Source organism: Meriones unguiculatus, chromosome 6 (genome assembly GCF_030254825.1).
Source record: "Meriones unguiculatus strain TT.TT164.6M chromosome 6, Bangor_MerUng_6.1, whole genome shotgun sequence".
Lineage (NCBI taxonomy): Eukaryota > Metazoa > Chordata > Mammalia > Rodentia > Muridae > Meriones > Meriones unguiculatus.
In genome coordinates, this window is record NC_083354.1 from 42481178 (window position 1) to 42499300 (window position 18123).

General features: G+C 40.8%; 1 protein-coding gene and 1 non-coding gene across 2 annotated transcripts in view; both read right to left on the minus strand.

Moving 5' to 3' along the window:
• Positions 1–18123, minus strand: part of Prkar2a (protein kinase cAMP-dependent type II regulatory subunit alpha) — a 62648-nt gene that overhangs the window by 22646 nt on the left and 21879 nt on the right. The window contains exons 2-5 of the mRNA XM_021663144.2: positions 16804–16839; positions 13180–13232; positions 10147–10230; positions 328–434 (exon numbers count right to left, since the gene is read on the minus strand). Coding sequence (XP_021518819.1) covers positions 328–434; positions 10147–10230; positions 13180–13232; positions 16804–16839 — 280 coding nt within the window. The remainder of the gene's footprint in view (positions 1–327; positions 435–10146; positions 10231–13179; positions 13233–16803; positions 16840–18123) is intronic.
• On the minus strand, positions 5624–5748 carry LOC132654943 (small nucleolar RNA SNORA24). Its single transcript, XR_009592544.1, has one exon. It is a non-coding gene; the product is annotated as a small nucleolar RNA SNORA24 (small nucleolar RNA).

Consider the following 18123-nt stretch of genomic DNA (forward strand, 5'->3'; position numbering starts at 1 on the left):
GGTGGTTAGGGAAGTACATTCATAAAATCAGACTGAAAACCAAAACTTCACACAACAGTAAAGTCACAGATACTCTTCAGGGGATCAATTCAATTAAATGCTGGCAAATGACCCATCTGCAGAGTGCACCATGCCATTCTTTGTCTAACTAAAAGAAAGATTTCAACTGTGCTATCTCCCCCAAATAGGGGTTTTACTCAGGACTCTCAGGATAACAGTAGAGAGACAGCTGTGGTCCAAGAGAGGCTTTGGGAAGCTTCTTCACTTGGTTCTAGACCTCTCGGAATTCAAGGAAGTGTGACCAGATATCTACAAAGGATCTCCTACCGTTCTATGACATAAAAGTTGTCTCCATCATCTCCTTGTTCAATGACGTGCTCTTCAGGTTTGACTGTCTTTTCAAACATGGCATCCAAAACTTGAGAAAGCTGCTCCTAAGATACACAAAGAGAACACATGACTTTACATTTGCTGAGAAAACATGAAGGTCATCCTGGTATGGTGGCACACATCCATAATCCCAGAAAAAACACACAAAGGTTGTATTTATCCCAATTTATGTGACTATATAAGGCTCTATACCAGACCACAGACAAAACTTCAGCAGAAACCTAAGAACTATCGGAAATGAGTTTTGCACTATTTCACTTTGGACCTCAACAGAAGACAGCACAATTGTTTTTTTGTGCTCTTTGTTTTTTGAAGCCCTCCTTTTGTTTTTTGACAGGGTTTTATCCAGGTGGGTCTGGAACTTTTTTTTTGGGCGGGAAGGAGCTGTGTTTCAAGACAGGGTTTCTCGTGTAACCTAGGCTATCCTGGAATTTACTCTATAGAAGAGGCTGGCCTTGAACTCAGAGTTTTCCCTGTCTCCGCCTCCTGAGTGCTTGGATTGAAGGCATGTACCACCACAAGCAGTGGTGGAACTTTTGATTGTACTGTCAGCCTCCTGAGTCTGGCTTGCCAATTTGTTTGTTGGTTGGTTGCTTGCTTTTTCAACAGTTTCTCTGTATGACAGCGCCCTGGCTGTTCACGACTAACTTTGTAGATGAGTCTGGCCTCAAACTCAGAGATGCACTTATCTTTGCCTCCCACATGCTGGGATTAAAGGTGTGCACCACCACACCCAGCTCTGGCTTGCCAATTCTTTTAAGGTAGTATTGTCTTTAAAAAGCTTTCTAACTTATTTGACAGAGAATCCATATCCAAAATACATAAAGAACTCGAAACAAACAAACAAGCATCAGGGCTGAAGGTGAAGTTCAGCCACAGAGCACTTGCCTGGCATGTGGAAGAGCCTAGCATGTGCTCAATTCCTATCACGTCAGAAAAGAAAGATCAAACAAAACTTTCTAGAAGTTTCTGAAATGAACTCATGAGGGAGGAGCAGCCTTGCTAGGCCACAAATAAGGACATTGCAACAAGCTAGGGCCAGACAGAAGGAGAGGAGGACACCCCCTCTCCGTGGACTCGGAAGGGGGCAGGGAGGAGATGAGGGAGGAAAGGGAGGACTGGGAGGGAAAGAGAGTGGGCTACAGCTGGGATACAAGTGAATGTATAAAATTATTTTAAAAAAATTAAAAAGCAAAAAAAAAAACACAACTTGCTAGAAGCTCAAAATCATGTTAAAAATAAAGAAAGGTTATCCATTTAAAATAACACTCAATGATCTGAAGAAAGATTCAAAGAGGCACAATGCTAGACAGGGCACTGCACACCTGTAATCCCAGCACTCGGGCGGCAGGGGCCTCTGTGAGTTTGAGGCCAGCCTGGTCTACACGGAGAGTCCTAGAAGTCTCATAAAAACGTACAGTGGGCTGGGGACATGGCTCAGCAGTTACAGTGCCTAGCCTTCAAGAAGCCCTGGGCTTGATTCCGATTGCTGTAATAAATAAACACTTTAATTCCAGCACTGGGGAGATAGAAGGATCAGAAGTTCAAGGTTATTCTAGGTAGATTTCAAGGTGATATGAAGATATAGGATTTACTCTAAAAAAGAAATGTGGGAGCCTCAATATCAACATTCTTAGTCATCAGGGAAATGCAAACCAAAATTATATTGAGATTTCATGCCATCCTAATTAGAATGGGTATTATAAAAAAAATTAACAAATCCTGGTGAGGAAGTGAATAAAAGGAACCTTTGTATACTGGAGTAGAAATGTAAATTAGTAGGGCTGATATGGAAAACAGTATGTAAGCGCCTCAAAAGACTAAGAATAGAGCTGCATATGATCCTGCTATATCAATGTTGGGTAGTCATCAAAAGGAAATGAAGTCAGAAGACAAAAAATACATATTCATAATTTTATGTTACTATTCATAAGAGCCAAAATATGAAATCAGCCTATATGACCACCAACATGTGAGAGAGTGAAGAAAATGTACATAGTGAGGCAAATAAAGAAAAATGAAATCATGTTATGTTTGTATGGATGAAACTGAAGTGAAACAGACACAGAAGGAGAAGTAGTGCGTGTTTTCTCTTACTCGTAAAAACTGAACGACAAAAAAGATAACCGGAAAATGAAGGACTATGAACTGTAAGAAAAGGAAAAGAAAAATAAGAGAAAAGTTGAAAGAGATATTTCCATATGTGGAATGTCACAGTGAGACACATTCATTTTCATAATTAACATCTCATAATAATCATTATCTAAAAAAAAAATAAAAAAGCTTTCCTACAACTTAGACCAAAGCTGGCTATCTAAATCATGGCTCCAATTTCCTTAGTTGTGCCTACAAGACTGTTATCTACCTGGATGGCTCAGGGTCCTGTATAGAACCCTGTGTGGTGTCACTTTCCTAAAGGTGAGGACGTGAACAGGCTTACTAAATCTAAAGAGCAGAGATGTCTGTTGTAGACAGATAACATCTTGCAGAGTTGTACGCTTACCTCTGCTTAGGCCAGCATAACTTAAAAAATGGTTTAATTTCAACCTCATCAATTTATATGACTAAACGAGGCAAATCTAAGGAGAATATTTTACCACATAATGTTATTTAATAAGTGGTATCTAATGAACAAGTAATACAGCTTCATTTACACATAACATATGATTATATATCATAACCAGAAAGCAACTATATGAATAAATATAATACAAAGGAAACAATACTGATCAAACACTGGTCATAGCCTTGAGTTGGAATCCTTCTGTTAGACAAGAAGATTAATGAGTGGCAGGAAACACAAAAAACATCAACTTTACACTGAGGTTAAAACAGGGAGAACAGAAGTTCAAGGTCATCCTTAGCTACTTAGTAAGTATGTAAGTAAGTAAGTACTACTTAGTAAGTAAGCTACTTAGTAAGAATGGGCTACAAGACACCATATCTCAAAAAAACAAACAAAACAAAACAAAAAACTACACAGAGCTGGGCATGGTGGCAAATGCTGGCAGTCCTAGCACTCAGGGAGGCAGAGGAAGGTGGATCTCTGTGAGTTTGAGCCTGGTCTACAAATTGAGTCCAGAGAAACCCTGTCTCACAAAACCAAAAGAAAAGAAAGAAAAAAGTACTCGGTATTTAAAGAATGGCACATAAGGCTGACCTCTGGCCTCTACGAGACCCCCTCCTGCAACACGCATCTACACAAAACAGCTTAGTCATAGAATGCATATTTTGAATACGTGAGGCCCTATATTCAATTCTCAGGACCAGAAGATGGGAAAAAAAAAAAAAGAATACTAACTTTAACTTAGAGAGGGGAATGATTTTATTTCTGTGAAACTCCATGTAATTTCTGTCATTGTGACTATGCTTCCTAAAATAAAATGCCAAAAGGCATCTTTAATTCCTAAGTCCCATGGCTGTTGAATACCATACAAACTACCAGACACTAAAAAAGAATGCTTGCTACTGTGTGCCATCCGTACTCCTGTAAAACGTGGACCAACATTCCCTGAAAATTTCCAGCTAAATGCTGGCCCCTCCCCCAAAAGAAAAAACAAACTCTAAAAGGAGAAAAAAAAAATACTGGTACTACATTCTAATTTTCATGGATAACTCAGACTAAACAACATCTCAGGCCAGGTCTGAGGATGGCTCTTGTTCTGAGTAGTTTCTCTTGTAACCTGCTTCTCCAAAAACTGTTATGAGATGTCAGGGAAAGGGGATCATTCTATGCTAGAGGAAACAAAAATGACATAATCACAATCAAACACAACATGTGCCTCAACTGAGAAACAGAACAAAAAGCTGGGAATATAGCTCAGTTGTAGAGTACTTGCCTGGCAGGCTCTAGGCTAAGAGGTCAATCTCAGTACCGCCACAAGAAAGACAGCAGTAATTGCTAGGCTGTGTGTGGTGGCATATGCCTATAATCCCAGCACTTGAAGTCATTCTCAGCTCAAAGGGAACTTGAAGCCAGCTTATGCTACATGATACTGAAATCCCCACAAGACAAAATTAAAAATGCATAATTAATAAGTTATTTTCATTCTTGAAAAATATATCCAAAATAATTTTGTGGTTACTTTGTGTTACACATGGATAAAAGCTCAGAACATAAAAAGTTCTTTTCCCCTCTCTGTCACAAACTTACACATGAGGAGAATAGTAAATGATGGAAACGTTAACTAGCTGGGACAGCTAAAAGGCATATGGGGGCTGAGGAGTGGGCTCAGCAGGTAAGAAAACTTAAAAGTGTAAATATGAGGACTTGAGTTCAAATCCCTAGTACCTACATAAAAAAGCTGGATAAAGACTGTAACTCCAGCAAAAATAAAGGAGAAAAGTAAACACAGGAGATTTCTCCGGCTGTAGTTTCAGGCTCATGAGACCCTGTCTTAAGGTCATGAGGCTGAGGACGACAGAACACGACGGCCAGATCACTGCACTGCCTTTTACAAGACACGGGCACATACACCTAGATACACATGTGCACACGCTGCATATATGCCACACGCACTGTCTGAAAGATGTTCATGGTGCTATTCCTTTGACTTTACTGTAAACTTGAAATTAAAATATTTGACTGCACATTTGTACTTGAATGTGTATGCGTACACGTGGAGGCCAGTGTCTTCCCTGGATTGTTCCCTACTTTACCTGTGAGTCAGGGCTCTTACTGAGTCAAGAGCTCATAAACTGGCCAGACTGGGAGGCCAGTGAGCTCTGAGAATCTGTAGGTTTCCATCCCTACTATGCTCCAGTTATAAAGGTAGGGGGGCCATGTTTGGTGCTGGGGACCCAAACTCATGTCCTCATATTTGCATAGCTAAGTCATGCTCCCAAGATTAAGCATATAAAAACAAGCATTTCACCAGGTACAGTGAACATGCCTTTAATCCCAGCAAGCAGGATGCAGAAGCCAGACTATCTCTGAGTTCAGGGCTAGTTTACCTAGGGTGTTCCAGGCCAGCCAATGCTGAAGGAAAAAAAAAAAAGAGGGAGGGGGAAATTTAGGAAACAAATTTGACAAGTAATCTAAAAGAGTAACTAAAATTTGGAACACTAGCAACTGAAGATGTTAGGAAGGGCGTGTAGAATCCCTTGTTCGCAGAATTATAAAATGGTAAACACTTGAAAAGATGTGGCGGGCTGACTTCATTGCTTTTTTCCAGAGACATTTTAATAACAGCTTAGAGAAGAGCACCCAGCAGCCTGGCATCCCACATCCTCAGAGCTACGTGTGCAGGTCAAAACCTGCTATCACCAAACGGTGAGCTCTGCCAATAAATAAGGAATGCTCTTCCATGGCTAGAAAGGGTGACCGCCACAGTCAACTGGTCCCAAAAATGCATCGAGTAAAATGAAAGTTTAACTACATATATTTACTTGTGAAGGCATAGGGTAAATATGCCACAGTGTGTATGTGGAGCTCAGAGCAAACTTGTGAAAGTCAGTTCTCTGCTTGACAGCAACTGCTTATACCGACTGAGCCATCCTGTCAGCCCCAAGCAGACTGTTTCAAATATAAAATCAAATGCATACCTACTCTATAATATACTCAGCAACCTTTAAGAAGTAAGTTTTTAATTTTTCACATTTAATCTGTGTAATGTACGTGCATATAGGTCGAGGGACTCAAACTCAGGTTGTCGGCTACAGCAGCAATTATCTTTAACCATCTCAGTAGCTCACCCACAGCTCAGCAATTAAAAAGAACATTTTAGATTTAATTTTACTTTAACTATATAGTGGTCTTGCCTGCATGTGTATCTATGCATCATGGGCCTTCATGGGCCAGAAGAGGATGTCAGACCCTTGGAACTGAATCGTGAGCCACCATGTGGGTACTGGACTTGAACCTGGGTCCTCTGGAAGAGAAGTCAGTGCTTTTAAACCACTGAGCCATCTCTCCAGCCCCACAACTCAACAATTTTGCCCTTAGCGATTTTACTAAATAAAAACAAAAAATAAAGACAACAAAGACCTTACTTCGATATATATGTGGCAAAACCACCTATACACTTAAAGTAAAATTTAATCTAAATTGTTCTTTTTAAATGCTGAGTTCTGGCTGATATATATACATGAATGCAACCCAAAAGTATGAATGAGAAGAACCTCATATTAAGAATACATGCCGTGGGGCTAAACAGACAGCTCAGCAGTTAAGAGCATTGGCTGCTCTTCCAGAGGATGCGGGTTCAATCCTCAGCACCCACATGGCAGTTACTGTCTGTAACTTCAAGATCTGACACCCTTACACAGACATGCACGCAGGCAAAATACAAATGCACATAAAATAAAAACATGGTGGCTCATAACCAACTATAGATGAGATCTGGTGCCCTCTTCTCTTCTGGAGTGCAGGCATACATGCAGACAAAACATTGTATACATACTAAATAAATAAATCTTAAAAAAAATACATGCTGTGTCAGGCGTGATGGCACATGCCTTTAACCCAGTACTCCTAAAGCAGGGACAGGAAAGTCTACATAGTAGGTTACAGGACATCCAGGGCTATGTAGAAAGACCCAGTCTCAAAAAAACAAAACAAAACAAAACAGGGGCTAGGCGTGGTGGCACACGTCTTTGGTTCCAGCACTTGGAAGGCAGAGGCAGGCAGACTGCTGTGAGCCTGAGCACAGCCTGGTCCACAGAGTGAGGCCAGAACATCCAAGGCTACAGAGAAAACCTGCCTCGAAAAAAAAATAATAATAATATTATCAATTCATGCTGTATAATTCTATTTATATGAAATTCTAAAATAAATGAAACTAACCAATTATGAAATAAATGGAAGGTAATTGCCTCCAAAATGGGGAGGAACATCATTAATCATAGAAAGGCATCTTGAGGTTGAAGACAATTAGATTATCTGATTAGATAATTACATGGTATTTAAATAGAGTGAAGATCACCTGGATGTATAGTAAAGATTAGTGCATTTTACCCTCAGGTCTGACAGTGCAGGCCTGTGATACCAGCTACTCGGGAGGCTGAGGTGTAGCTATCCTCAAGAACTACCTGGGCTACAGAGTGAGCTTGAGGCAGCCCAGGCAACTCATCGAGATCTTGTCTCAAAATGAAAGACAAGAAGGTCGAGGTTGAGCATGGGTACACACAGAGGCAGGTGGCTGAGTTCAAGCTTATCCTGCTCTACAAACTGAACGTCAGGGCAGCCAGGAGACCTGGAGCACTTCGGAGTGTATGTGAGGTCCAAGGCTCAACTCCTAGTATTGTGCGAAGAAAAAAAAAAAAAAGACTAGAACCATAAATTGAACTCTAGTTATTAATATGCACATCAGAGAATTGAAGTCAAGGGATTATCTGCTGATATCAGATTGTAGAGCTAAAGCCATGACATATGTGATTACTGTTTGGTTCTTTAGGAAGGTGTATGTTGAGCCCTTTGGCAAAGGATGGGTATATGCAAGTGGTAGATCAAGAACAGCTAAATATAATTCTGTTAAAAGGTTGAATATGGAAAATGACTATAAAAATGGGAGAAAATAAGGCTGAGGAGATGGCTCATGGATGGACCACTTGGCTGCAAGTACAGAGACCTGGATCACCAGCAGCCATAGAGAAATGTGAGGTGGGTGTGGCAGCTCTGTTATAACCCCAGTGCCCATGAGGCAGGATGGGGACCCCTGGGGCAAGCTGGATAGCTAGAGCAGGCAAACTGAGCTCTAAGCTCAATGAAAGGTCGCACCTGTACATGGAGTGGAAGCAATACCCAGCTTCTGTTCCGGATCCAAACACATGCAAACATGCATGCCACGCACACATAACATGCTCCAAACGACGACTCTTCATGGAAGAAAACCATAATATAAAATGGCAGATCCCTTCTTTTCCTCTCTTCTCCTTCCCTAATCCCTTTCTTTCTTTTATCCTTCCAACAAGGTCTTGCTGTGCAGCCCAGATCAGCTTCAAACGTGAGATCCTCCCATCTCAGCCTCCTAGTGTTTCACCACGCTCAGATCAGTTAGTTTTCAGTAAGAAAATGGTAAAAGTGTTTCCAATACCGGGAAATAACTTTCCTACAACTCTGACAGTACAAAATTGACAAATGATTTTATTAACAATAAGAAAAAAGAAAGCCCCTCGCCATTTATATGGCTGGGTCATTCTTTTTTTTCTTTCTTTCTTTCTTCTCTCTCTCTTTCTTCTTTCTTCCTTTCTTTCTTTTTTTCTTTGTTTTTTAAGACAAGGTTTCTCTGTGTAGCCTTCTCTATCCTGGACTTGCTTTGTAGACCAGGCTGACCTCGAACTCACAGAGATCCATTCACCCTCCTCTGCCTCCATAAGCTGTACAGCAGATTATGGCTGGATCTTTCAGGGAAAATAGCTGTCACAAGTCTTGTACTCCAGGTAAACAGGTCACTCCCTCAGTTCACTGTCCTTGTTATATTCAATCTCAGACTAAGAAGCTCTAAGCAAAGTTTTGGGTAGTCCTATAAGCTCTATGGCTACTAACAGACAGGTCGACCAATACCAGAAATGGTTGACTTCTTTTATTCAGAGCAAAAATCAGTCAGACACCTAGAAGAGCTGTGGAGACGCTCAGTTTTCCCTAAGAGCTCAGTCATAAGGGAATTCTAACCACAATCTTCCTACCTCCGCATACTCTGGAATCCCAGAAACGGGTCTAGTGCCGCAGTCACTCCTGCTGCTTTAGTACATGGCCTTCCAAGCAGAGGAGAATAGCTACAGACAAGATATTAAAAACTGGTGCTGTGGAGACGGCTTGTGAGTAAAGTACGTATCACAAAAGCACGAGGACCCAAGTTTGAATCCCTAGCACCTGCATCAAAGCCAGGCACGGTGGTGGATCTCTAACCCTAGCAAGGGTGGGCAGAGACAGGTAGATTCCCAGAGCTTGATGGAGGCCAGTCTGACCAACTGATAACCAGTGAGTTCCATGAGAAACCTTGTCTCAACAGACAAAGCCGAGGGCCAGTGATGTGGCTCAGAAAGTAAGGACATTTGCTGACAATCCTGATGACCTGAATTTGATCCCCAGGATTCCACGCAGCACAAGGAGAGAACTGATTTATGTATACTGTCCTTTGACCTCCACATGTGTACCATGGTACACATACACACAGTTGAAAGGGACACTTGGCCACATATCCTGTGTGAAACCCTACAAGTACACAAATCTTGAAGCCATTCCAAGAGGAGTCCCATATGTGAAGCATAAGACACAATCACTACTTTGAGTGGATTAGTTGCTATGGTGATAAGAACCACATAGCAGCATCTCTATGAAAACCAATTCCTTTGCCAAATAAATGTAGACCCTCTAAACTAAGACAGGATCATGTTACCTTGACATTTCTTAGCAGCATAACTAAACTGCATGGTTTCTAAATTACTGATATGTTTCTAAATTATTGGTATTACTGAAGGCATTTAAAAACCATGTCTTCAGTAGGTGTTGTAGTGTATGACTTTAATCCCAGCACTCAGGAGGCAGGGGCAGGTGGGTCTCTCTGAGTTTGCAGCCAGCCTGTTGACATGGGGAATTCCAGTGCCAGTGAGCTATGTAGTAAGACCCTGTCTTAAAACAAAACAAAACAATAAAACTGTGTCATTGTTGTAGTAATCAACAGAATAAAGGCATTTTTTATAAATATATCTGAAAATGTATGCTTAAACTACAGCTTACATAATAAAAATTGATTAAGTGCCAAATAGGAAAAGAGTTGAAATATCATAACAAAATATTTTTGAAAACAATATTACCTGATCAAGGTTTTTGAAAAGAAGAATATCTTTACAAGCTTCCTGAAGCCTGCATCTCTGCTCATCAGTTTTGGGATAAACCACCTGTCAATTGAAATAAAGCCAAGACAATATTTTATCCCATTTGAAAAATGTATTTTTCCCCTAAAAAGTGAGAAAGAAAAACCCAAAGAATATATACATACACCCCCACACTTTACACATATCACATATATTTACAACTCTAATTCTACAAGAGCAGCACGCTTTACGCTGCTATGGAGAAGCAATGTGATACACAGGATATACAGGCGTGAGATGCACGACTCCAGCGCAACCTGCTGTCTGTGTGGCTAGCAATCATCAGCTGTCCCCTGGGAGCCTCCAGTTTCTCATCTGGACAGCAGAGAGCTATAGACTGTCCCTTCAATAAATACTGAACATCTACTAACCTCTAGGCAGTCTGCTAGCTCTGGAGAAAACAGTGAACACAGAGATAAAACTGTATGCCTTTATGCTCTAAGAACACATAGAATATGATGGAGACTGACAAGATTAAGGACAGTGAGTAGGCAGGGAGGTAAGTATGAGAGTATGTTTATGCCTGGCTAGGTGGGGTCCCACTGAGGAAGTGACAGCTGCACAGAAGCAACAACCTGAGAGAGTAAGTGCTGAGGTTGCCATGGGAAGAGCAAGGCATTGTATGGTGTGAGAATGAAGAGCAGGTCTGACAAGTAACTAAGAAAGATGAGACTGATGCAGACAGGGAAGGTCAGATTGGGCCAGTGCTGGAGGGATGTCCACATTCATAGAGGACACTATACATAGGTCATAGAATGAATGGAACTTTCTATAACAACTTTGGAGTAGTTTGAGGTTATCAGTTCAGAAAGAGAGCTAGTATTTGAAGGATCACACCGGCTGTTAAATTAGGGTTAGGATTACAGTTGGGCCTAGAGGAAGGTAAGGGTCTAGGAGAAGCTGGGAAGCTTACACTACTGTAGTCCCATATGGTGGTGGTTTGACCCAGGGTGGTAACCACGTAGGTCTGAAGAAGTGGAAAAGTTTGGATATATTTTGAACACAGTGATCACTAAATTTATTGAAAAACTAGATGAAGTGATAAAAAAAAAAAAACAAGAAGAGTCAAGGATGACTCCAACTGAACAGTGATACTGCTATGATCTACGATGGGAAAATGTACGGGTAGAAATTATTATTATTATTATTATTATTATTACTATTATTATTATTTTCCCCAAGATAGGGTTTCTCTGTGTAGCCTTGGCTGTCCTGGACTCACTTTGTAGACCAGGCTGGGCCTCAGGCTCATAGAGATGCATTTGCCTCTGCCCCCCCCCCCCCGAGTGCTGGGATTACCGGTGTGCACCACCACGCCCATCTAAATTATTTTTATTTTTTAATCATGTTTATGTGTGTCAGTATATAGTTAAGCGCATTGAGTGCAAAGGCCAGAGATGCGCAGTCCCTCAAAGCAGGAAGTATAAGGTGGTCAAGACCACTTGTGGGGTGCTGGGAATTGAATGTGGGTTCTCTGCAAGAGCAGCAGGTGCTCTTAACCACTGGAGCCATCTCTCCAGCCTAGAAAGAATACTTGAAAAAAACAAACAACAAAAAAACAAGCCAGGATTTCATGTCGTCTACTTCTAATGGCGATGGTAATTAACAACAGCTATATAAGCCACAGTTAACAAACTAAAAACAAGCCAGCGCAGAAGTGCACGACTATGATCCTAGCACTCTAGGAGGTAGAGGCAGGCAGGTCCCTGTGAGTTTGAGGCCAGCCTTGTCTACAAAGTGAGTCAGAACAGCCTAGGCTACACAAAGAAACCCTGTCTTGAGAAACAAAACAAAAAACTAACAAAAATATTATTAACAGTAATAGTGGTATTTACAAACTAGTTATCATAAGAATTAAATAATACATAAGTCTCCAAAACAGTATCTTAAATTCATTTAGTAGGTGCTTTAAAACTATTACTATAAGCTAGGCGTAGTGGCACATGCCCGTAATCCTAGCACTCAAGGAGTCAGAAGCAGGCAGATCTCTGTTCGAGGCCAGCCTGGTCTATAAAGTGAGTCTAGGACAGCCAAGAGAAACCCTGTTTCATAAAAACAAAATAAAATTAAACAAAAAACCCATTATTGTTATAAATAAAATGTTTGCTGAACTAAAAAGAAATATTACAATCTAACATTGATGTTATAGTTGAGAGACCTATTCCTAAACATGGTTTTTACCAGAAACAAATACGTTAAATTTGCAATATGAAGGGTGGGCTCAGCAGGTAAAGGTGCTTGCTGTGGTAGCCTGGCACCCTGAGCCCAATCTCCAGACCCATATAAAAGTGGAAAAAGGGAACCAATTTCAATCATTTGCAATAGGAAATTAGGGATTGTAGGTGACAATCCTTCATTAAGAGTCATTAAGTTTTCCATTTTCACTATTATAACAATGTAATGACTCCCATTTGTGCACCTTTAGGAAGAATTCTCCCTGGTAACTGCTGAGTCTGACTATGTCCACTAACTAAGTCTAAGGCTTCTGCAAAGCCAGTGACCAAACTGTCAAACAGGGCTGGTTTCAATCTATTGAAAAGTGGCATCCCATAGATACTTTAAAATTTTATTTTTATTAGTCATAAAACATTAAGTTTCTCTTTGGTATTTTTCATACAAAATTTATTTTTATTCTTTCTCTTCCTTCCTCTGTTCTCCAATTCCCCTTCATTCCCACCCCCAACTTGGCCTTTGTACCTCCTTTTCATTTTTATATAGCAGATGTCCTTTTGCCCTCCTCCTCAACTTTCCTCTACACCTCTTGTGGCTCTCTTGTGGTTGTCTGCTTATAACCACTCTCACGCAGGCATACAAATATTAAAAGTTAGGGTCTGCATATGAGAAAGAACATGTGACCTCTCAGAGATTTCAATTCATACTTACTTCCACTATTAGTGATTTATTTGAGGAATGTAGAAGAAGAGAATCAACAGGAAACACAATTCTACATATAATTTTAGCATTAGTTCTTACCTTTGGATCATTATCGTCGTCGTCTTCATCAGGGTTAAAGGTTTCTGCACAGACTAAAATTGGAGAGGAAAAAAATGGAAGTTAAAAAATGTATAATCTTAGAAGAAAAAGGAAAGCATGGGAGTCATGTGTATGCACATGTTCACACATGTGAGAGGATACCTTTTCATTCACTCTAATCCTTAGTTATCTAATATGTAGCATATATGAGACGGGGTATCACTATGGATCTCACTATGTAGACCATGCTGGTTTCAAAGATCCCCCTGCTCCACCACCCCAGGCCGCTTTCTTATTTTCTGAGATGGTCTTTAACAGAACCTGTAGCTCACCGCTTCAGCTAGGCTGACTGGCCAGTGAGCTGCATGAGTCCACTTGTCTTCTACCTCCCTAGCACTGAGATTCCAGATGTGTGCTGCCACACTTAAACTTTTATGTCAGTGCTAGTGATCCAACTCAGTTCCTCAAACTTTCATTACAAGCATGTTCCAGGAGGCCATCTCCCCCATCTTCTTCTTTTTATAAGGACAAATGTCCTATTTTCTTATAACCTTATTACCCTTTAAAGGTTGTACTTTCAATTATAATCATATTGGTATGACTTCAACATATAATTTGGTGGGGAGGCATAATCCAGTTTATCACTGGATTTATAAATTACATTAAGCAAACAGCTAGTGACATTTCAGTTTAAGGTAACTATAGAAGAAAAAATATAGCATACTATTTTAGTACATTGTAAGCACACAAGCCTTACATAGCAGTGATAATAAAGCAATTATCACTTAGAAATAAAAGACTGACCCAGTACCAGATTCCCAATGAACTAGCATGTCAGTTATCACCAGTCAGAAACTCACTGTGTAGACCCAGATGCTAACAGATTTCTGCTTAATGTACTTTAAAGCTTCAACATATATATAAGAAGTCTGTTTTATTTTCCTTTTATTTTTAATGAACAAAATCTTGAAATTGATACATTTCAAAGACAGTTAAAACTAAACTGAGACTGTATCAAGAAAGCAGCACTTAGGTAGTATATGCTTGCATTTTAGAACCTGGAAGGTTGAGGGCAGGAAGATTGCCATGTGTTCCAAGACAAGCCCAGGCTGTGTAGCAAGGTCCTGTCTCAAAAACAAAACAAAAGAAAGCAATGCTTTAAAAATTTATGAGTGCAAGCCAGATGGTGGTGGCACATGTCTTTAATCCCAGCACAGGCAGAGGCAGAGACAAGTGCATCTCTGAGTTTGAGGCCAGCCTGGTCTACAGAGTGAGTAATAGAACAGCTAGGGCTATGCAGAGAGAACCTGCCTCAAAAACCACAAATGAACAAACAAAAACAAAAATTCATGAATCCTTCCTCGGATACATAATAAGTCCCTGTCTCAAATAAACAAAACCAAATAAAAATACCAACAACAACAAAAAAAAAACTTATTTAAAAAATAATCTGGGGCTGAGATCAGAGATTAAATTAATAAATAAATGAAAAAAATAATTTGGAAATTTCTCCAGACATTTCTGGAGAAATGTCTCAGTGGTTAAAAGTACTGGCTGCTCCTCTAGAGGAACCAGGTTCAAGTCTCAGCACCTGCATGGGACATTATTCACGTTGGTCTGTAACTCCAGTCCCAGAGGATCTAACACCCTCTTCTGGCCATCTGGTGCACCAGGCATGCATATGGTTTACAGACATGCACGTGGACAAAACACCCTAACACATAAAATGAAAATAAAAGAAATTTCAAAAATAATAATTTGGGATTCTTATTTTCATAGTCCGCCCCTCCCTCTGCTTTGCAGGGATCTTTCCCTTTGCATGCCTTGTTGTGTGTGGTTCTTCAGCTTTTATAAAAGTATTTTTTTTTGTCTGCTGGATAAAATACACAATACATAAAAGAAAAAAAATCTTATCAAGCTAGTCCCATAAAGAAAACAAAAGGGCTGAAGAGATGGCTCAGAAGTTAAGAGCACTGTCTACTCTTCCAGAGGTCCCAAGTTCAATTCCCAGCAACCACATGGTGGCTCACAACCATCTATAATGAGATCTGGTGCCCTCTTCTTATATTAAGGCATACATGCAGATATTATATGCATAATAAATAAATAAATTTTAAAAAAGAAAGAAAGAAAACAAAAAAGCCAGGTGCAATGGTGTACACCTGTAATCCCAGCACTCCAGTGGCAGGCAGATCACTGTGAGTTCAAAGCCATCCTGGTCTACAAAGTGAGTCCAGAATAGCCAAAGCTACACAGAGAAACCCTGTTTCAAAAAACAAACAAAAGACCAAATAAATAAACAAAACCTGGGGATTTAGCTCAGATGACAGAATACAGTTTCATCCCCAATGCTGAATACATGGTGGCACATGCCTATCATCTAAGCACTGTGGTAGGGTGGCCAGAAGCTCAAGGTCATCCTTGGACACAGAGGGTAGTCAGGGGCAGCCTAGGATATGTAAGAGCCTAACTCAAAAAGGGGAGGGTGGGGAATACAAATACAAATAGATTTTCTGTATTCTGAAAGCATTAATTTTTGCGAACAACTACAGGAGCATCAAATAAAATGAGCTAAAGTTCTGTTTGTAACTAAATTGCTTATTTTTAAGATAGTAGTGCAGAAGAAGCCTATCTGGGACACCTTTCCCTGGCAGCCTATCTGTACCCTGCCTCTAAAAAGAGAAAAGGCGAGACAACATTTAGTCTCTTGCCAGAGAATATTACTTTCCATGTAATAACTAAAGACATAATTCAAGTGACTCAAAAACTCATAAGAAAATTTAATCGCAGCATAATCTAGAATGCTAAAAATAATAACATGGTACACCAAAAGAAGCTAAGCAAGGAGGAGGACCCTGGGTAAGATGATCAATCCTCACTCAGAAAAGCAGATGGGACAGACATCAGAAGAGGGAGAAAACAGGGAACAGGACAGGAGCCTTCCACAGAGGGCCTCTGAAAGACTCTATCCAGCAGGGTATCAAAGCAGATACTGAGACTTATAGCCAAACTTTGGGCAGAGTGCAGGGAATCGTATGAAAGAAGGGGGAGATAGAAAGATCTGGAGGGGACAGGAGCTCCACGAGGAGAGCAATAGAACCAAGAAATCTGGGCCCAGGGGTCTTTTCTGAGACTTGATACTACAACCAAAGACCACACATGGAGATAACCTAGAACCCCTGCACATATGTAGCCCATGGTAGTTCAGTGTCCAAGTGGGTTAAATAGTAATGGGAACAGGGTCTGTCTCTGATATGAACTCAGTGGCTGGCTCTTTGATCACCTCCCCCCTGAGGGGGAAGCAGCCTTACCAGGCCACAGAGGAAGACAGTGCAGCCAGTCCTGATGAGACCTGATAGGCTAGTGTCAGATGGAAGGGGAGGAGGACCTCCCCTATCAGTGGACTTGGAAAGAGGCATGGGAGGAGATGTGGGAGGGAGGGTAGCATTGGGAGGGATTAGAGAGGGGACTACAGTTAGGATACAAAATTTTCTATTTGTAAATATAGAAAAATATGAGATACAAAGAGACCAATTATAATAACATATGTACACATTTACTCAGAATGAAAGAATCATAGATAGTTTTGTATTTATCATAATATATACTGTTAGTTTATCTTACCTGATACTCGCCTAGCAAATCTGTTGGGAGCCGGAACTGTTAAAAGGGGGGGGGGGAAAAAGGCAACAATTAGTCATCATTATCTCACATGCCTCTATTCTTACCCCTGCTTTTTACAAACACAGAACTAAGTACCCCAGAATCAATGGTGGGTCCACACTTTTCTATATTTGACTATAAATTATTGTTACTCAACATGATCATACAAAGACAATACAGAAAATATTTCTATCAGGGACCACCAGACATGAGCCAAGCTAACTGTCCTCTGAAAGGCTCCACCCAGCAGCAGATTGAAACAGATGCTGAGACCCACAGCGAAACATTAGGCAAAGATCTGGGAATCTTGTAGAAGAGTTGGTGGAAGGCTAGAGGGACCCAAAGGGAACAAGAACTCCACAAGAAGACCAACAGAGACACCTAACCTATGCCCATGGGGGCTCACAGAGACTGAACCACCAACCTAAGTGCATGCATGGACAGGACCTAGGCCTCCTAAACTCATGGTGCTTGATGGACAGCTTGGTCTTCATGTAGATACCTTAGCAACTATAGTGGGGTGGGAGTGATGAGGGCTGGGGAGGGGTGGGAGTGGCGCTGTCCCTGACATGAGCTCTGTTGTCTGCTGGTGGATCACTTAGCCTGGTTGGATCCCTCAGTGGAAGAGGCTAGACAAGGCTAGTCCTGATATGTCATAAAGTGTTGGGGTGTGTGGGGGGGATGCTTTCTCTGAGAAGAAGGGGAATGGGGGAAGAGGGTAGGACTAAGAGGAGAGGAAAGAAGGGGGCTGTGATTGAGATGTAAAGTGAATAATAAATTAATTAAAGAGAATAAAATATTTCCCTAAAAAGAAAAGCTCTTTATAACTTCAGTGTGCCAGAGGACTCAAGTTTGGTTCCCAAGACCTCTGTCGGTCAGCTGCCTGCCTGCCCTCTTCCAGCCTCCATGGGCACCTGAATATGTATATAGAGTGTATGTAGCTAAGGAAAACCTAGAACTTACACTTACATATACTCATTCAAAGACACACACATACACATAATTTAAATTTTCTTTTGAGTTTTATGTTTTATGTGTGTAGGTGTTTTGCCTGACTGTCTATCTATGCATCATGGCTACCAGTTACCTGTAGAGGCCAGAGAGGACCCTGGAACTAAAGTTGCAGACAATCGTGATCCACAAGCTAGGTGCTAGGAAGTGAACTCAGGTCCTTTGGAAGAACAGTCAGTGCCCTTAACCACTGAACCATCTCTCCAGCCCTGATTTGAAATAAAATAAATCTCAGTAAAGGTGCTTGCCACCAAGCCTGATGATCTGAGT